Source organism: Melopsittacus undulatus, chromosome 6, assembly GCF_012275295.1.
Source record: "Melopsittacus undulatus isolate bMelUnd1 chromosome 6, bMelUnd1.mat.Z, whole genome shotgun sequence".
NCBI lineage: Eukaryota > Metazoa > Chordata > Aves > Psittaciformes > Psittaculidae > Melopsittacus > Melopsittacus undulatus.
Window position 1 is genome coordinate 61,159,666 of NC_047532.1, and position 21,249 is coordinate 61,180,914.

General features: G+C 37.4%; 1 protein-coding gene across 6 annotated transcripts; it reads left to right on the forward strand.

The window, feature by feature from the left end:
• On the forward strand, positions 1-21,249 carry DDX59 (DEAD-box helicase 59). Of its 6 annotated transcripts, XM_031048046.2 has the most exons (9): positions 1-70; positions 2,832-3,000; positions 12,853-13,679; positions 16,440-16,607; positions 17,015-17,104; positions 17,505-17,756; positions 18,545-18,697; positions 19,147-19,275; positions 20,911-21,249. In XM_031048046.2, the coding sequence occupies exons 3-9, from the start codon at positions 12,864-12,866 to the stop codon at positions 21,172-21,174; spliced, it is 1,872 nt and encodes a 623-aa protein (XP_030903906.1). In that variant the 5' UTR covers positions 1-70; positions 2,832-3,000; positions 12,853-12,863; the 3' UTR covers positions 21,175-21,249. The 6 variants fall into 6 exon arrangements, with proteins under 6 accessions (XP_030903906.1, XP_030903910.1, XP_030903911.2 ...); XM_031048050.2 differs by lacking the exon at positions 2,832-3,000 and having other exon boundaries at positions 5-70; XM_031048051.2 differs by lacking the exons at positions 1-70; positions 2,832-3,000 and adding an exon at positions 9,856-9,947.

The following is a 21,249-nucleotide window of genomic DNA, read 5'->3' on the forward strand; positions in this document are numbered from 1 at the left end:
AGCAGACAGCATCAGTAATGCAGGAGCCTTTTCTCTACCTTGTCTTTTTGCTTCATGTTCCACTGATCTGGTAGGAGCTCTTTGTTCTTACGTGTCTGTTGTTTGGCTAGCCATGTTATTTCTTTGTTCAGGTTGTATAGTGCAGTAGTACTCTATTTTTCAAGTATTTACATTGGTAATGTCAAGGGGAGCTGTTTCCCTGCAGCTTTACTCGGGAGCTGAGCAGAATGAGAATCTGAGTATGATGAGTTACTTCAGTTCATAAAAACTCCTCAAGAATGCTAAAGTCTTTATATACTCAGCATGTTTGGCTGACTTACAAATCTTCTCAGAGGAACTGTTGTTTCATAGGATTACTTGTTTATTAACTGTAAGGTAGGTAGAGATATTTGGGGGGATAATGTGCTCTGGACAAATTTTCCTGAGGGAAATCTCAAGTTAGTCAGGAAAATGAGCAGAAACACTTCTAGGCTACTCTGTCTCATGGTACTTGCTGGCCTTGTTCCTTTGAAATGATCTTACTAGGTATATTCTGAAAGGTTTTATAATTTTTTGGATGGGTTTTTATAGTCTCTCTTAGTTTTGAATTGCTGGGAGGTTTCCTCCTTTTAGGTATAAACCTAAGCCACCACTTTTTCACAGCTCAGGCAACTATCATAGCCTTCTTGCTTCTTGACATTTAGCTGTTGCTTGAGCTTCCTTAGCTTGGGCTACAATCTGTGTTGTGCCTGAAATCTTATTTCTACCTATCTTACTGGTTGCCACAGGAAACAATGTTGCGTTGGCAAGGAACTGAACAAAATTACCTTGTCCTAATGGGTCATATACAAGAAAAGAAAACTGGAACACTGAAACTGGACTTTTGAATAGCTCAAAGCTTTGAAATATTTGGTTAAAAACAAAACAAAAACAACCTAACAAAATTTAACATGGAAATTCTAGGATTATGTTTTGTAACAATGGTGTGTTAGCCAATTTTTTTCACAGCCTGGCCTTATACACATGTCAGCTGAATCGTATTAAGGATTAGTACAGATTTAATCCACTGAATTGTTTAGCAGATAGAATCCCATGAGTGATTCATATGTGTTTCATACAGTCTTCCTTAAAAAGAAAATACACATCAGTGGAGATTTGACCATACACACACAAGTCTGCTTTCATGCTGCAGTTCTTCAGACTTATTTAATACCAAGGGGTTAGAAAATATATAATGATCTGGGGTGTAAACTTCCTAACCAGAGTGGTTTTTCCATAAAGCAGCTAAAAAATATCTGAAGTGCTATTTTTCTTTAATGTTTACTCTAAATTTAATGTATTAATAATGAAAACATTTTAAAACTTCTAACCTGAATTCTTTTGAACTGGGCATTATCACATTGGAGTTTTTGCAGCCAAGTTAGAAATCCCAGAAAAATAAGGTTTGCATGGAAAGCTCTTGGCAGATCTCTCTTGGAACAGCACAAACAAAATGCTTAACAAAGAGGCATTCATTATTTCTGTCTTGTTACCCTCTGTTATTGCAGTCACCAGTTGCAAGGTTGCTGGCATCTTTGAATCTTTCTAATAGAAAGCATAGGGAGCAGTCATTCAAGGCTGGTAGTGAGAGATATGTTGCAGTTTTGAGGCTTGCTTTCTTTTTTAATAGCTATTGTGTTTTATCAAGCTGAGCTAATGCATTGTCTGCGTGTTCTCACAGCAGACAGTTAAGGAACCTAACTGAATTTGAGCAGGACAAATCCGTTGGTTTAACTTCAGCGATCTGTGGTCCTGAAGTGTGCAATTAAACCACAGATGGTCAGTGTTACCATGTCATGAGAAGTGGAGGTTTGTCTGCTTAGTATTTGTAACAACTAATTGGTAAATTCTGCAAGTGATTAACAGAAGCAGACGCTCAAGAGAGAGTTAAAGGATTTATGTTTTTTTAACATTGTGGTGTATTCTCATCTCTTTTGGTTATCTTGAAAATGTCAGCCTCATATAATTAGTGTTTATTAGCATTTTCACTTACTCAGTGCTTTGAAGTCCTCAAGTTTTATCACACCTTGACTGTATTTGCTTGTGTGTCTACCTTATAAGAGACAACAAAACATTTTCTGTCCTATGCCATAAAACCTAATTACACATACCACGTTTTAAATGGATCTCTTAAGACAAAAGTACTTTAATTTTATATTTTCATATTTAATAGTATACAACCTTACAGAGCTTTATAAGAACATTTATGAGAAAAATCCATACAGTATCGAGTGTATGGTACAGGGCCATCCTCTGAATGAAAAAAAGAAAAGCCAAGCCATGTTCTGAGAATGTATCTCCATCTTATTTTAGATAGGTGTGAGTTTGGCTGGACTTACATGAACATTTTGAGTGACAGCTGTTTCCAGACAAGTAATTTTTACTTCTTAGGTTTGGATTTGAAGGGATGTGTTTTAATTGATGTGCTGGTACCAGCAAGGGCTGATTTAGCTGGAATTGAACTAGGAACTCAGTCAGTTCTTCTGAACTGGGTTTCTCAGACATACATAAATTAAAAAAGCTACTTCAGGAACCTGTAAGAGGAGCCCAAGTTAGACATGGTAAATATTGAGAGGTAGACTCTTCAGGCTTAGGGTAAGGTCAGTTTCAGATTTACACAGACTTGGTCCCCTCCTTTTTTACAGAATCTGTCTTCTGAGTGATCTTGGTATTCCAAGACTGGGGTATGTCCCGAAGTCTTTTGCTTCTTCACAGACTAGGGATTTTATGCCAGAAGACAGAAATAATACTGAGACCTGCTTTTTGGTCATGTTATTTGTAATTCTTTAATCTATACTTTTTTGTCTCTGTAGGATGACTGTTAAGGAGAATTTGTCTGGAAGGACAGTGCATCTCTGCCATGAGTGAATATCCAACTGAGAGGATGAATTTACTTTAAACATATGATCAGATTAGTTCTAATTCTTTTAATTGATGGACCAAGAAACATAAATTAGCAAATGGAATTACTAGAATTTTAAGGTATGTTTTCACTTAAAGATTACACAAGTGTTTTAACTCCTTGAAATTTGCGTAGTGTAGTGGTTCTGTAATGACTTAATATGGCATGTTTATCTATATCAAATGCATTTTTAAAAAAGAAGCTCTATTCCTTAGGAGGCTACTTTAGTTCATTTTTACAAATAAATGTTTAGAAACTTATTTGCTGAAGCATTAAAGGGGTAGAACAGTACTTGAAATGGTCATTAAATGACACAGTGAATCATTTCTGAGGCTAACAGTGCAATGTGATGCAAACCATTTGTCCAATACGTAATTGTTCTGCCATTGCAAGTTTCAGCATGATAACATTCTGTTCATGGGTTTTACCCTGAGTTAGGTGTTGTCCATACTAGTGCACCCTCCATAAACACTGTATTATGTATTAGGACTAATGACACAGAAATATAGTCATGTTAAGACCAGATTCAGATTGCTTCTTTACCCCTATTTTATTTTCAAGAGCTAATAAAAACCCAAGTCTGCCAGGTGACAGAAAAAGCTTTGGGCTGTTGGAAATAGCTATACATTGTTTAGTAGGGAGGAACTGGCAGAAGACTTTAGCCCTGCTTTTGCAGCTTCTCGGGTTTATGGGTTTTAGAGTTCATGAAAAGGAAATTGAAGGAGGAGGAAGAGCATTAATTGTAGCAAATGTCAACCATGTTTTCACTCATTCTTTTGTATGCATAAGAGAAGTAAATGGAAGAAATTCATCTAGGGAAGGAAGAGTGAAATTGATGCACCTAGTTTAGAGATAAGAAAAAGTAAAAAACATTTTGCCTTTTGAAATGAAAGCCATCTGCTATACTTTACTGTTAAAAAAAGTCATGGACAAATGGCCTACCTGGTGACCAGGTATTTGTATTGCATCACAATCCTTTTGGAAAAGATTTTAGCTGAAGGTGTAAGTTTTATTTTTGTAAACTAATTTACAATTCTTCTATCCTCTATTTTGCTTAGCCTTCATGTGTCCTGGGTTGTAACAGACATCATGTACCTTGTCTTTTATAGCACATGACAAAGATCTGTGCTAGTGAAATTAACGTCAAGTATGCCAAAGGTCTGCTAAACTAATACTGGAGACCTGCAATATGAATCAGTGGAAGAAAATATGCACTGTATATAAAAAGATGTATTTTTTTTAATTAAACTATTAAGAGTGTAATCAAATGCTCTGTACACAGGGAGTGACATTTAAGAAATTTAAAAATCTATTGGGCTAGAGCCCAACAACAACAGACATGTAGAGTGGTGGTGAAGGCTGACATAAATGAGGCCTTTGAGACCTGAATGCTGCAGAGCCATCAAGCCTGCCGCTAGGAGAAAGTACAGGCACTGGAAGGATCGTCTGTTTTCTAATAGCTGGCAGTGGCTTCCAAAGGCAACAGTCACAGCTGGCAGTCTCTCAGTAGTGGGGACATCCTGAATTTGGCTTCTACTCTGGCAGCAGTGAGTTGGCTTTTTGTAGATACAGTTATAGTCTTTCGATGTCCTTTAATAATTTTTGTGTGAGGGAATCAACTTGGCTAATTTAAGACTTCATGCAGAGACAAATAGGGACCAAACGTAATTTTAGGAAGTACTCAGGTTTAACCTAATGATTAGTATTGGCATAGATTTTAACAAGATGACTGGTAAAAAGTCTAGTTTCTAACAGATCTCTTGCATGTTTTCCAGACCCTTCATAGTACAGTACTTTCTGTTCTCAAAACTAGAAATGCTGGTAGGAGCTTCAGAGCTGGAGAGAGAAATTTATTATCCATTTACTCAAAAGGCTTATGTTGTAAATTTTTCCTTCGGTCTGTCACGTTAATGGATTATAACTCTGTGCTTCCTTCCACCCTGTAATGCAAATGCAGTGTACCAGAGCATAAACTGTTACATTTATAATTCTTGTTGATTAATTAGAAAGGTCTTAATCTCTTAATAAGCAATATGATTGGAAAGAGAGTTTATTGAGGGGGCGGGTGGTAATACACATTGAACACTGGTCATCTGGCAAGCTGGAACTTAATGATTCCTAGTGTCTTCTGTGGATTTTTTCTTCCTTTCCCATCCTTTTGTCTGGGACCGTGGGGTAGGGGAGAAGGCAATATGGTTTAATTTCAGTAAGTGCATGTTTTGGGGGTGTTATCTTGTTTTTGAAATAAATACCAATCTTATATGCTGCCAAACAGCCTTATTAATTGGAACACAAATCTACATGGCAAACTGGTAAGCAGCTTTTAAACATAGTATTTTAGATCCTTTCAGAAAGAAAACTAGATTAACATGAAAGCAGAGATTTTTAATTCTTAATTCTGCACAGCAAGATTTATTTAATCCTGTTAGTCTACACCTGAATTATTTAAGAATCTGGGTTCTGGTTTACTGCTTACTGAAGTCCCTGGAAATTTGTGATTGTCTTTGCAATCTTTTGATCAAATATGTGTTCTGTAAGTCTCAGAGACTTTACAGAGATTTTTAAATTTGTTTAAATGATTCTTGTATATTAAAGTCAGTTCTTTTAATTGGAAAAACTACTCTGTGTCTTCTACAAAGAAGTTGGTAATTGTATTTGCTCTATTTTTTACAGTTGTGCTAAGGCTACAGTGCTATTAAATCAGAGATTCCATTGATTCTCAAAGTAAATGTTATACACAGTACTTGAGCATTTAATCACATGCATTAATTATGTTCATAATTATTGCATGATTTGCCCCATGCAGTTATTTCCCTATGGATTAGTGGCATTAAATGCCAGAGCTTCAGGGAAGGGCTGCTGGGGTTTTGGTTGGTTGGTTTGTTCTTTTTTTTTTTTTTTTAATCCCTCAGTAATATGCTTTAAGAATGCTGATTTAAGTAATTTTTTACTTCTAATTTTACCACAGATTTCTTCAGAGACTAATATTGACCAATATTTCCTTAGGATATGGCTCTTAAAACAAAGAGAATGCTCGGGAAGCCTGAAAAACTTAGTCTAAGACCTCTTTTACTGATTATTTCCTTTCAGAAAGCTTAGGAGTTGGGTTTGGTTTTTTTTTTTTTTGATTAAGCAAAATAAGAAAAACTAGGCCTTATAGTAAGTATACTCCATACAGTATCTGTACTGATCAGGACGTTTTATATGAATATTAGCAGCATTGACTAGTTAATGGCTAGCCACCATTATTTGTTTTTAGGTTACCTGGATTTTTCTTGTGTGGTTTCTTTAAAGCTGTGATTCAGAAACCAGTGGAGTCACTGACTCACCAATTCCTTCAATCAAAGAACTATTCATTAAGTATGGTTTGGTTTGGAGCTGCTGTTGACAACCTACCTACAGATCTGCAGAGTGGCTTCAAATTCCCAAAACATTAAAGAGGCAGAAAAATAGTTTGTTTCATAGCACCAGGTGGAGCAGACACAGACACCAATCCCCAAGTAAACATGCGTTGACTCCCATGCCTGCTGAATGGAAAGACATTGCCCCTCCCTTTCACCCAAGCAGTGGATGTTTTCTTAACTCCAATTATAAATATTGTGGCATGCTTTAAAAAAAAAGATTTAAAAAAATCAGGGAATACTTTTTATTCGTTAAGTGACATCTTCATAAATGTCTTGCTCTTCATCCATTATAACAGTAAAGAACTGGGATTCCTTAGTTTAGAATAATGATGCATAACATATATCTTGAGCTATTTAAAATAGTTAATAGCATAAAGAAAAGCCCTCTAGCCCCCCTAGAACCTGTTCCTCTTCATGAGACACATTCTTTTGAGGGACTTTTTATTTTCTGATTTGTTGGTGCTGACACTTGACACTTGATGGAATGATGCATTTGGTGTTATTTGGATTCTGAGTTCATTCTCAGTAGTTTTGCGTATGCTGGGAGCCCACTCTAAGTGGAAATTTGGACATCACATGAGGCTATTTTGGCTACAAAGGGAACTTTAAATACAGTGTATTAAAATATTTTGGACACTTTCCCTTTGGGATGTATTTATCTGTTAATGAAATCTGTGTGGAACTTGAGAACAGATTCATGGAGAAGTGCCCACAGGTTGTGCTCTAGTACAGATTTTAATTAATACGGTCACTCTGGGAGGTATTGCTGTGGAGAGCTGAGGCATACGGTACAGTCAAACAGCTCTTTGAAATGCTTGTGATATCATCTCTGAATTAATATGTTGAATGCCTGTTTCTTATGGATTTAGTGTGCCTGGGAGTAGAGGGATTTCAGTCTCCTGCTTTAATCCAGTCTTGTTTTATTGAATTATTTATTATTTGCAAGTGATGGGAAAGGTTGGTTCATGCTTCTAAGGAATGTTACAGAGTGAAGCGCCCGTTTTTAAACTGAGGGCAGGAATCCAACGTGCCCCACTTGCTTTCTGTATAATTGAAATAGAAACCATGAGTGAATATGAAAAGATCTTCATGATGCAATTTAAAATAGACCAAAAAAATTGAATACCTTAGTATTAATAATTTATGCTTCAGTTGTTTTCATTATTTATTCTTACTTTTAATTTATTTACTATCCTTGTTATTCTAATATAAATTTGCTTAAAGTTCAAATAATAAGTTGCTGTATATCTATGTAGTAAATCTGTGTCAATATATATTAGGGGTTTTGTACCTGTTGGTTTGTGTGTGCATCGTTACATTTCTGTAGCTTTTAATACTTATTTTAAAAGTTACTTTGAAGAGGCACATTAATGATATAAGGACTATACTTGAACAGTGGTTTCTAATGACAGTGTGTGATACTTTCTTAGGCAGCTGTTGTACTGGTACATATGCAGCATAAACAAGATGAGAAAACTGTAATTTCTTGGTGTTTTATCAAGTAAGTCAAATAACAATAATACAGATGCTACTTTTTGGGGTTTCTTTTAACACATCCTGGAAACTAAGATTTTTCCATTATGACATCCCCAGATGAATTGCCCAGAATGTGTAAAAATTAATGTCCTAATTGTTCGTGATTTTTAACAGGACTTAAACGCTATTTTATTCAATCAGCTTGAATTAACTAGATTTTATAAGGAAAAGTACCAAGACAAAACCCTTGTAGGATATCTGAGAGCATCTTGTCTGGGGACTGTTTGTACAGTCTGCTGAACTTTAAATGTACAAAACTGTAAGTTCAGAAATCTTACTAAAATGTCATTTGCCTCAGATCTGATTAGCAGCATCAAGAGCCGAGAGGATGGGAATTACACTCACAAAGGCTACCTATTACTCTTACATATTTCAGCATTCTAAAAAAACTTAGGGAAGTGACTGGACTTGAATGTTTATGCTTTATTCCAGGAAAAAAAAAATACTTATTTAGTGAGCTCACAAAGCACAGTAGCTGTTCCAGAAGAGATTTTGGTACCTGTATCCTGATTAAATTATCTGTGTAAATAAAAAATAACATACTACATTCAGTGGAAGCTTGCACTCCTTTTCAGTAAGTACTTACTATAAAGGATATTACAAGTTTTATTTGGAAGAAAGAATGAACTATCAATAGGGTATAGCATCTCTGAGTCACTCAAGGTACAGTAGATCTATTATATCTGTTCCTGAGTCATCTCATTTTCAGACTGAGTTTATGTAATTATGTCTTGGATGGAAGTCCTTTCATGCCTCTGAATATCTGTAAAGTCCTTTTCTAAAACTTAATTTCAATATCTATCCCTCAGACAAGGGAAGTGAGTGATGGGGAAACACCAAATATAAGGTGCGTTCCTATATGTGAACTGTCAGTTTACACAGTAGTGTTCTCTAGACCTTTCTTACTATTCTGTACCATGTAGCTTTGTTTTTTTTCTGACTGCTGTTACATGCTGAACCAATGCTTTAACAAAATTATTCCTACTAATCCTCACATCTTTTTTCTGAATAGTAAAGGTCAATTCAATCTTTATCATTCAGTACTCAGTGTCAAGATATATGTCTGTGTAGGTTTGCATTTGTCTGTCTGAATTTTACCTGTCATCATAACCAAATCCTCTAAGGCTCTTGTAAAACTTGTTTGTTGGCCTTTGTGTTAAGTATCTGAGATCTCCTTGATGGCTTATTTGTCATTTTCTTGATCTTTAGGTTGCCATATCAATCTGCAAAACAGTACAAGTTTTGCAGAATGCACTGGTGACTTCCTTCCCTCCATCGTGGGACCCTCTATTTATGAGCAACATAGTACTTGTATTTTCAAAGTGATTATTAAAAGGAAAAAAAAAATAAAATCAGTACCTAATCAGAAAGTGCTGATAAGTAACAAAATAGTGTTCTCATGAAACAAATCCAGGGTAGGGCAAAAATTGAAAGTCATGTATCCAGAAGTGAATCATGGAATACACTCAGTTACTACAGTTTTACCTTCCACACAAATGCGTATGCTAGACTTCTGCATTTTGCAGCTTAGAACAGCAGGAAAATATGCTATGAGCAAAAATGCTCAAGTTGCTGTATTAGAGTATGAACAGTGTTATTTAATCTTAAGACTTTGAGTATGTCTGTGTAACCAAAGTGTGCAAAGTGTTCTCTCATGGCAGGTGAGGGCAGAAAGGTACCTTTCAACAAAACAACAATATTCTTTCCATTATAAAAAAGGGACTTTAATTTTCTTTAGACTCAATTGTTTCCATTAGGTTAATATTAACAGAAACCTACTGTTAAGAGAAAATGCCACTACAACCACCACCAAAAAACCCAATAAAACCCAACAGAAAAAGCTGATGTATAAGGATGTTTGCATTTTGGTATATGGACTTACAGAGTATGAAGCCTCTCATATCATATTGAATATTGTTGAAATACTGGTCTTAATTTAGCAAATGATGTTTTGAATTCCAGGAAATGACCTCGTAAAAATGGAAGTTAAGGAAATCTGCCTATGTTAGAAATTCTCCAGGAGGGAAAATGAAGAAAAGAAAGTCAGTACAAACAAAGGAGAATGACAGAGGGTGAATCAGAGAAAGGTGGGGATTTTATCAGAGAATGAGGAATTTATGGAATGTGGGTGAAAGATGCCTGACAGTTTTTCAAGTCTAGAAATGCCCACTTAATGTTTCCAGAATCTCAGTAGTCTCTTCTGATTGCACTAGTTAAATAAAAATCCCACACAGACAAAAAAAAAAAAACAACCCTATTTGCACTAATTTTGTCCTGCTAGTGTGGTAATCTAACGAGGAAACCAGCATACTTTAAGGTAGACCACATTGCAAGTGTAACAGGACTTGAATGTTATAGAATGCTGTGGCCAGCTGCTCTAAAGCCCCCAACTTTATGTGTGTCTCTGTTTTAACCCCATTCCCTTTGGTTCCTCTGACTGTTCCTCTGGACTGCCATTAAACTGTTTCCAAAGGGGCTGCTAGTATTTATGGATTTTCTCTTTTAGCAGAAGTGATGGTCATGGTCACCAGCAAATGTAAAAAGCCAGAAAGAAAATGGAAGTCCCGATCTTTGTGGATACTTTCAGGCTAGCAGGATCATTGTTGGAGTATCTGGAGTGCATGGGAGTACATCAACCCAGGTAGCTCCCAGCAAAGTATCTTTCCCATGCTCCAAATCATTTATGGTCATAGGGCATGCTCTGGGAATACTCTCATGTTCCTGCTTGTGCTCAAATCCAGGAAGCTCCTGCAAATGGTGCAGGAGTATATTGGACAGGTTGACTGACCTCCTTCTGGTTACGTGAGTCCTTGGGAAGACAGGGAGTAGCAATGACCACCCTTGTTCACAATGGCCAAGCAGCTAAAACTAGCTTTTACAGTGGACATATATCCAAGCCTTAGTATAGTTTTCCATGAGCTTGGTTGGTTTGCTTGTGGCAGGTTTGCTTGCGGCAGTGGCGCTGATGCAGTTGTCACACAACTAGGCTATCTTGCTGAGTCCAGTAGAAAGTCTTTTGCCCTGCACTGAACCATGATAATTTTAAGTGTTCTCATGCATTGTGATGTAGTGTAAAAAAAAAAAAAAGTGTTTATTATGGAAAAAAAAACAGTTTGCAGTATCTGAATGGGGCTCTCCTCATGGCCTTCCAAGTGTTTTAAGTGGGTCAAGGCACACTGGGCATTTATATGGCATGCCTTACACCTCTGTCATGTGCAGTAACTTGTGTACATATGGCAACTCGGGCTGTAACGACGGGAGCACTGGGCCCTCCTGCCCCGCACCGCCGAAGAGGATTAACAGTCGCCCGTTCGGTCCCCCACCACCGAAACGGAGCTCGGCAGTGCCACCTCCCGGTGATGCGGTTTTCCCCTCCCAGGCCGAGTGCGCAGGCCCGGCAGCCGCGGCCTGGGAACCCGTGGAACGAGCCGTTAGGCTGCGGCCTGCCGCGCGGGTTTCGGCATTTGGTGCGGCTGGCGGTGACGGCGGTCTGAGCCGCTCCGCTCTTTGTTGGGCTTTCTCTCCACTCGACCCGGCACCCTGTCTCCGGCAGCGAAGCAGTGGCAGCTCCGTGCTTCCGCCGGCTGCTCGCCCGGCGCTGTTTGCGTGTGGCCGCCGCCATTTTGTGAAAAAAGGCGGCGCAAGCCGTTCCGCGGCCGGTTGGCAGCGGTCTCGGGGTGTCATCCCTCTGCCTGCTGCGGGGAGGAGGAGGTGGGGTCGGGCTCCGCCTCCCAGTATTGCTGCAGGGGAGGCTGTAGGTAGGAACGGCTCTGTGCCGAGGGGTGGGTATTGCTGGAGGGGCGGCAGGGGCTGGCACAGGAAGGGACTGGGACTTCCTGGCGCGGTGGTGCTACCGCCAGGACGGGAGCTCACCAGGAGCCCCTGAGGGGTGCGGCTTTCTCGTGTTCTTGGTACTCCTCGTGAGCCCGTGGTGCTCCCCTCACTTGGAAGGCAGCTGAGTTTATAAAGAGGTTTGTTGTGTGAAGTTCTCGTTAGGTGTGAAAAATAAGTGATGAGGTCTGGTTTGATGCAGTGGCGATGGCGGCAGCCGCCGTGCAGGCGTTGCGGGTCTGCCCGTGCTCCACAGAGAGCTCGCTCTATGGTGAGCTTCGCGCTCATGTATTACCACTTTGGGTTGCCTCTTTTTACGCAGAAAACACAGAGGTAGCTGTGTGCATATTTAGAAAGCTGATACGAAGTTTACAGAGACTGGTATGCACAGTACGATTAGTTCAGAGTAAAATAGCGGTATTTTGTGTGCCTTCTTTACCGGTTGTACCATACGAAACGATTGCTGAAAACACCTAACACTTTCAACTATTGAAAGTTTCAGAATATAAAAGTTACAATTATTTATGGACACTTCATTCGCCTTCCTTGTGTTACAGTAGACATTTGGCAAATTGTGTATGTCTTCGCTTTTTCTTTGACACCCTGAACAAACAGTTGGATTCTAAACAGATCTCTACAGCATTTTTTTTAATATGGGTGGGCCTTGAAAAGTGCAACAAAAGTGGAAGTATTGGGTGGGTTCTGTACTAAATTTGCCATACTTTTAAGAATTTATATTTTGGTTGGTTTGGGTTTTTTTCATAGCTTGGAAGAATGTATGTTTTGCCTCTCTCTCAGCTTAGAAACAGTTAAACTCTCCAAGGGATTTAAATATGACTGACTCAAAATGGGTACATTCCCAAACAGATAGTGAAAAAATCAGTTTGTATTTAATTGCAAATGTCTAATACCGAAAATTAACTGTAGGTGGATCTCTCTCTTGTTCTATACTTCTGCTGTTACTTTAAATTATTCCTTTGCATTGCCTCAACGTTGTAAAGACCAAGATCTATTTTGAGCAAGGCAGTTTCTAGATCTTTCCAGGGATTGGGAGTTGATTTCTAGGTTTGCAAATATGCTTCATAGACACTCTATGTGGTAACAGTAAAACCTACCTTTCGCAATGGTAGTAGTTTCTAACTGTAACAATTTTCTTTCTAGTGTACTGGAGCATGTTTTTACCAAGATCTGTTAAAGTTAAGAGGGCTGCTGATGAAGATGGAAGTTGTACAGCTGCTAAGAAAAATAAATTGTCTTCTGGAGGATCTTTGCTAGAGGAGACCACCAAGTTTGAAGACTGTAAGTCAGTTAGAACAGACACTTCTGCTTCAAGGTGCAATGAAGTTGTACAAGAACACGCAGAAGCTGCAGCTGCAGACCCTGGTGTTGCTAATACAGCTTTGGGAAAGGACAACCAAAATACTGTTGAAGGCACCTCTTTGGAAGAACCCATAAAATCCTTCAGCAAATCCCAGCGCTGGGCAGAACCTGGAGAACCTGTATGTGTTGTGTGTGGTCGCTATGGAGAGTATATCTGCGATAAAACAGATGAAGATGTTTGTAGCTTGGAATGTAAAGCCAAACACCTTCTACAGACTCAAGAAAAGGAAAACAAGCTAAAATCTGATCAACTCACGAAAGCAGAATCTCAGTCAGAAGCACACCTGCCTAATACACCTTATTTCTACAGAGATCATTCCTTTATTTTAAGTTTGCAAGATGAGCAGATTGAGAATCTTAAACTGCAGCTAGGTATTGCCGTCCAGGGCCAGCAAATTCCAAGACCTATTTTAGAGTTTCAACACTGTGGTTTTCCTGAAACTTTAAACCGCAATTTAAAGAACTCTGGCTATGAAGTCCCAACTCCTATCCAAATGCAAATGATCCCTGTTGGACTGTTAGGGAGGGATATTGTTGCTAGCGCAGACACAGGTTCTGGAAAAACAGCAGCCTTCCTGCTCCCTGTTATTATGAAGGTTTTGAAAGAGGTAATGAAACATCACATGTTTAGAAAAAGTAGTTTGCAGCTTTGTCTCTTGCGTTCCCAGTGTAGCTGAGGATGTAATTGCAGTGGTTTTTATTGACATCCAAAGATCTATTATATTTTTGATTGATGATTGGTTATTGGAGTGAGGAGAGATGCAGATTATTTTTAGTGACTTTGAATATTTTTTGCCTTGTTAGGAGATAAAGCAACTCTATTAATATTACTTATTATACTGTTTCTCCTTAAGAAAGATAACTAAATTCTGTGGTAAATTTCCTAAATGGATTAAAATAGTAAGTGAAAATAATTCCACGTCCTCTGCAAGAAGTTGTTCCTGTATCTTTAAGTTTCTGATGACTGAAAGAGGTTTTTTTGGCATTGACATTATTTCACAGATTAATTTCTGTTGGAATTATGTTCAGCTGACCGTCAAATAACGGTTTGGAATTGGGGATATTATAATTTCTGAAATAGTCACATAGTCTCTCATTCAATACTGTGGGATAAAAACAATTTAGAGAACTTTCTTCATAAGGATATGAGTATATGATGAGAGTCATGGTAAACAGTATTCTGTACCTTGTGTGTTATATTGCTTTTTTCTTTAGTGGTTTTATTTTGAAAGGGATGTGTAAGTATATATTTGAAAATTCTGGACCCTGATCCAAGTTGATGTTTTGGGGTGTTTAGAGGTCCTTTCCAACCCTAACTATTCTATGATTCTATATACATACACTAATGTCTATGTATAATATGGGGTTTCTTTCAAATTAATAACTTAAAGATTATTTAAATAACTCTCATAATCTTTAAAGTACTATAGCATTAGTTGTAAGAACGGCAGCATTATATAGAGGCATTTAAGAACTGCAGTATTACGCTTTAGCATCTCTCTGATTATCATTAAAGTTTGCAAGACAGTCACACACTTACAATGGCGTGCACAAAATTGGAGCCTTAATCAATAATACTTAATTTCTCTACGTGATCTTTCTCGTTCTTCATCTTCAGAGTACTTGATAGGCTAATGTATATGTCAGGAGAGAATTTTATTTTATTTAAAATATTTTTTATTGTAAAAGAGACATGAGATATTGAGAGCATTAGGGTAATCTGGTTATTAGGTACTTGACGGTTCCTGGCTTCTCAACATAGATACCTTTTCTGTGTGTGTGGTAAGTTGCTAAACACTGTTGCCCACTTGAAAACAACTCAAAAAGCTCTTATTGACCTGAGTATTTAACTGTTTAGTTCCTTTGATGATGCAGTGGGAAAGGAGTAACCTTCTGTTGCTCACTTGTAAGTATTCCAGTGTGGACCAGAAAGAAACATACACCATCCAGAAAAATGTTCAGTGACTCGGTGACTCTAGCATCAGTATCTGAGAGCTTTGTTTATTTGCTGAAGAGGTGATTAGTGTTACCTTAATAGTGTGTCTTGGAGCTAAGCAGGGAGACATTCTGTCCGCCTGCCCTTTCCCATTTTACCTTATCTTCTTTTACTTTGTTAGTATGTGTTAACTAGAATTAGGGATCTATATTAATCTGAGAGGAATTACTACTCTGTAATTTTGTGTTTTCTGGGTTGCAGAAGTATCAGTGAGGTGAGATTTCAGTTGGAGATCCTTATATAAGGAACAACCGAAAAAATACTTAAGTCTGTACTGCTTAAATGATTCATTTGTACTTGGCTGACTAATAATGTGTCAGAGGAGCTACAAATTTTGTTTTCCAATTTGAGATGTGGGGTTTTTTGCTGTATGAAGTTCTATTGCTGCCTATCTTCTCTGGCTAATCCATAATGTTTTTACGCAGTGCTGTGCAAGACAGTAAAGGGAAATAGTCTGTTCCTATCAACACTTCTAAAAGCTTTGTTTTTTAATGGTCTCTAGATTCAACAAGATCTTGTGTTTTGAGTTCATGTAGAATTTATTCTGAACTTGTTACAGATCCGGTGCAATAACTAAAATAGAAAAACCCCGGTCTTTACAAATGTCTACTAGATTTCTGGGTCTTTTTTGTTGTCAGGAAGCTGTTCTAACAGTGCACTTAGACATGCATTAATTTTTTGTTTTCAAAAGTTGAGTAATTCAAACTTTCTTGGCTTGCACTGTTAAAGGTATAATCCCCTTCTACTTTCTGTCTTCAAATAAAAAGGGTATTAGCAGTATATGTTGTATTCACAGTAGCTGTACTATATAATTTATTTAATTTATATTAATATATTTTTATATGCATATAAAATTAAAGTGCAATTGATAATTTATAGCCACAGTAGCTGCACTGTGTAAATTAGTATAATTGATATGAAAAGAAAACTGGGGCTGTTCAGCCTGGAGAAATCTGAGTGGAGACTTTGTAGCAGCCGTCCAATATCTGAAGGGGGCCTACAAGAGTGCCATAGAGGGACTCTTCATCAGGGACTGTTGTGGTAGGCAAGGGGTAATGGTTTTGAACTTAAACAGGGGAGATTTAGGTTGGATATAAGGAAGAAGTTCTTTACTGTCAGGGTGGTGAAGCACTGGAACAAGCTGCCCAGGGCACTTGTGAATGCTCCATCACTAGCACTGCCTTGAGCAACCAGCTCTAGTTTGAGGTGTCCTTGCCCATGGCAGATGAATGAAATTAAGGTTTTTTCCAACCGAAACAATCCCATAATTTTATATAATACTAATAATTATTATTGGGAGATTTAGTTTTGAAAACTTGTCATCTAAATAATAAAGCAATTCCATGTTCAACAGAATTTCCCCCCTTTCTAGACAGAAACTCCATCTGCCCTTATTTTGTCACCAACAAGGGAGTTAGCAATTCAGATAGAGAGACAAGCTAAAGAACTGATGGCTGGATTGCCAAACATGAGAACAGTTCTCCTGGTTGGAGGCTTACCACTGCCACCACAGCTTCACCGTCTCAAGCAAAGTGTTAAGGTAAGGACTGTAGTGTGTAATGATCTTGGGGAGAATTATGTTTCCATGACATTCACAGAGAAGCAAAATGTTACTGTTGACACATATGGTCACACAAAGATATGAATAGACGAGTTCTAATTTACAGCAAAAAAGTAAATTTTTATTATTATAACCTGCATATATAAATGCAGGTTATATTGCCTGTATTTAGATGCTTACATTAGAGTTCTGAAGGGTCCATTTCTTTTTGAGGCTTCACAGTTTAAGTTATCTGTAAGAGTTTTATGACTTGAATGCAAGTAATATCAGCAGTTACCAGCCTTCTCACCTATGTGTGGTAACTTTGTAGTTTTTCTGAGTCATCTATCCTTTCATGGAATTTCTAACTTCTGGGTTGGTTTTTTTTTGTGTGTTTCTTTTCTTAGGTTATAATAGCAACACCTGGAAGGCTTCTTGAGATTTTAAAGCAAAGTTCTGTTCAACTGCATGGCATAAAAATTGTAGTGGTGGATGAAGTAAGTTTTCAGTTATCAGGGTTGCATCTTATACAGAGGTCCTTGAAGAGTCAGCGTGAGTGGCTGGTCTGATTAAACATACACTTTCTTTGTTATAAAGATAAAATATATGTCATAAGGGGAAAATTAGATTTTTTTTTAACACAGTTTGAACTGTGTTTGAACAAAGCATGTTCTGTTGGTTGTAACAGACTTGGATACCTGACAGGGTAATACTGCTAGACCAGTGAGAACCATTTGTTTTTAATTTTCTTATTTAGCTTTTCTTCTGAATTAAAATGTCCTGCATTTGCGTTATGTGCCAGTTATGCACATTATGGTTCTTCTGTCAGTCTGTTCAGGATTCTGCTCAGGGAAAAATCTGGTACAAATGTTGGTTTGTTTTTTTCTGCTCACTTAGGTGGATACCATGTTAAAAATGGGTTTCCAGCAGCAAGTGTTGGATATTTTGGAAGACATCTCTGTCGATCATCAAACCATACTGGTATCAGCCACGATTCCAGTGGGGATTGAACACTTAGCAAATCAGCTTCTGCACAATTTTGTAAGAATAACAATTGGAGAAAAGAATCTCCCATGTTCCAATGTTCGCCAGATTATCTTGTGGGTAGAAGAGCCATCTAAAAAGAAAAAGCTATTTGAAATACTAAACGTAAGTTCAATGATTTTCTCATAAGAACAACTTATGAGTCATGTCTTTGCACATTTCTGTTAGTTTCTCATCTTTAATTCTAATATGTAGTGAAGAAGAGGAGTGAGGTTAAGCATATAACTGCACTAACTAGTGCACCCAACAGCTCCTTCTGTACAGCAGCAAACTAGATTTTTTTGCTGGGATGCAGATTAAGAATTAAGATTCTGATATTTTTTTGTGGTTCACAGTGTGTCACTCCAAAGATTTGTACTGGTTATCTGAGAGTGGTAGAGGAACAAAACTTTCTTAAACTGCCATAGCTGCTATGTGGCCTGGGAGTGGTTTGTGATTTTAGAAGTCAGAAGAGAAACCAGTGAGAAAGCTAATTTAGTTATTTCTTGAAATTATTTTAAATTAGTAATCTTTTGTGAGTACCTTGGGGGGGAAATTTGGATTCTTGGCTGGAGTTATTCAAGAAGTAAATTAGAATCTTTAACTGAGCCTCATTTCAAGTTTGGAATTATTATGTAACATTTAAAGAAACATAAAAGCTGCTTTTAAAAAATGGATGTATTGATATAAACTTGGGTTCTGATTCTACAAATCATATGTTCATGATGTACAGATGGTGTATAGTTTACTGGCTGGTATCTTGTTCCTTCTTATATATGAATTTAAAAACACTTATTCATCTGAAGGTCTTGGTAATATTAGAGATCATGAGCAGAAGAAATTGAATCCAAGGTGGTGATGATGAGCAGCAAACTGTTGTAATACCTTCTTACATAAACTGTTTAATTTTACAGGATAAAAAACTCTTCAAGCCTCCAGTGTTGGTATTCGTGGACTGTAAGCTAGGAGCAGATCTGTTGAGTGATGCTGTTCACAAGATTACAGGATTGCAGTGTACAGCTATGCATTCTGAAAAGTCTCAGGTGGAAAGAACAGACACATTGCAGGTTTGTGCCTCCTAAATTTGTGGGGTTTTGATAAATTTAAAATGGCTTAATTTTTTTTTTAAGATGGCTTTTTTTGAACAAGTTAAATCATAATTTATTGCTTTTCTACAATAAAACCTGGAGTATTGTTGAGACAATGGAGAGACAGATGGACCAAGCAAATGACTAGAGACTAATTCCTAGATTATTTGCTTTGAAATGGGAATTTAAATATACATTTAAGTTTAATTGACGATTTTTTAATTGAAATTGTGGTTTAAATTTCTTTAATTACTTCTGTGAATTATATTTTTACTTAAATCAAGAAAATGGGGAGTCATTCTCTCTTCTGCGGGAGAATAATCCCGAGGGGTGTGTTCTTGCACTATATAACTAACCCCAGCCTATCCTTGGAGAGGTTCAAAATATAAATAAAGGAAAAAAAAATTTATTTATTATTTGTTTGCTAGGGATTACTTCAGGAGAAGTATGAAGTTATAGTAAGTACTGGAGTCCTTGGACGAGGTCTGGACCTTGTCAACGTCAAACTGGTAGTAAATTTTGATATGCCTTCAAGTATGGATGAATATGTACATCAGGTAAGTAAATAGTTGCTAAAGCGTTATTTGAAAAGTATAATGAAATGTGACATCCACCTCTGGAAACTTAAATGTAAGTGTAAACAGAAAGGTTAATTTCCTCTTCCGAATATTGTTCTTACAGGAAAGAAAGGTGCTCAGTATCTCTTCTGTCTCTTCTGTAAATTATTAAAATCTATAATGCTGTTGTTTTGTCTCCTATATATTACTATAGACTAGAACAGTGTTCTTTGGTCAGTTATGTTTAAAGTATTATTCTTCCTGTTTTGTACTCTTGCATAATTTTGTATCTATAGAAAGCAGAGCTTACTGTGTTTAAACTATCTATGTGAAGAAAGGCCAAATACCCCTCTTTCTGCTGCAGCTCATCTGCAGTGTGGGATACGCGTGTAATATGGCTGGGAAGCCAGTTGTGAACTTCATGTTCATTCCCTCTTCCTACTCCAGTATCTCTTCTGTTGTTTTTTTTCCTGAGAATTTCCTGGTTTAGAAATAAAAAGGTGTGTGGGGTGTGTGTGTGTGTGTAGTTAAAACACCCTAACCCTAGTTTGGCTAGCAGATGAAGAAAAATAATTACTACCCTCTTTTTGGAACTTAAAAGCTACAGCACTCTAGTACTGTGACAGTTTTGAGAACATCAACTACAAGAAAAGCCAACAAAGGGGAGAGAGTATGTACAAAGTCAGGGGGCTAGCACACATGACATTTAAATACAGACAGAGGGAACTGAGCTTGTTTGGGCTGGAGGAAAGATTTAATTGTGGTTTTCTGTTTGGTAATGCATGGTTACATAGGAGACAGAGCTAGACTCTTGGAGATGCACAGTGAAAGAACAAGAGCCAATAGTTACAGTTTACTGCAAGGGAAATTCTGGCCTAATAACAGGGAAAAAAACTTTGTTTTGTTTTTGACAGCAAGAGCAGTTAGGCAGTAGAGTGAGCTACCCAGAGACATGGTGGGACCTTTGTCCTTGGAGACACTTGAAACTCACTCCCTAAGACAAGATCCTGAGCAAATTGATCTAACCTCTCTGGTCTTTAATTCTCTTTATGCAAAAGTTTCAAGCAAGTATTAAATAAATACAGATGGTCTTTCCACTGTACCAATATTAGCATGGTATCTCCTCCTAAATAGAGAGTCTTTGTATATACCTTTCTAATTTGTTCAAGCACTTTGGGTAATATTGATAAATAATTTTCAGTTACTAGAACACTGAAAGTAAAGGGCTTTTTTATGTTCATGCTTGTACATACCGTGCTTCATATACCGTGCTTCATACAAGATACATGTATGTGTCATTGCTACAATAGGCATTTTTTGAAGTATTTTGTTTGGGCCAGATTTACTGTAAGCCGTTGCTCATAGGCTGTATCATACATCTCAGCATCAATATTGGACTTGAGGTATGTCCCATAAGCAAGTTGTGATTTTTTGATGAATTTAAGCTAAATCTTCAGATCTGCATATTCTGACTTCAAGAAGTTTATAAAAACCTTATGCTTAGAGGGTGAGACAAAGAGGTTTGGTGTTGTCACTTAGGTTAGTCAGTGTTTTATAACAGAAAGTAAGCTTTAAGTATCATTGAAGAACTTGCATTTAATAGCAATAACTTAAAATGATTTTTTCTTTTTCCAGGTTGGAAGAGCAGGAAGGTTGGGTCACAGTGGAACTGCAATTACTTTTATCAATAACAACAGCAAGAAGCTCTTTTGGGATGTTGTGAAGAGAGTAAAACCAACAGGCACCATTCTTCCCCCACAGCTGCTGAATTCCCCGTATCTTCATGACCAAAAGAGAAGGGAACAACAGAGACTTAAACAATTACAGAATAGCCTTGTAACAGGAGATAATATAATGGACATTATTAGAAAACATGACAAAAATAATTCTCAGAGGTAATAAAGATGTATTTATAGTTATGTAATCATAATGAAAGTGTGATTAAAAATAAACATGGAATTTTGATGCCTTGTA

Excerpts from the sequence above, each read along its gene's own strand:
- DDX59 (XM_031048051.2), top strand. The coding sequence starts at position 9,923 with ATGACAGAGGGTGAATCAGAGAAAG. Across the intron at positions 9,948-12,852 it reads AGAGGGTGAATCAGAGAAAG|TGTACTGGAGCATGTTTTTA; the intron begins GTGGGGATTTTA and ends TTTTCTTTCTAG. Across the intron at positions 18,698-19,146 it reads AAAGAACAGACACATTGCAG|GGATTACTTCAGGAGAAGTA; the intron begins GTTTGTGCCTCC and ends TTTGTTTGCTAG.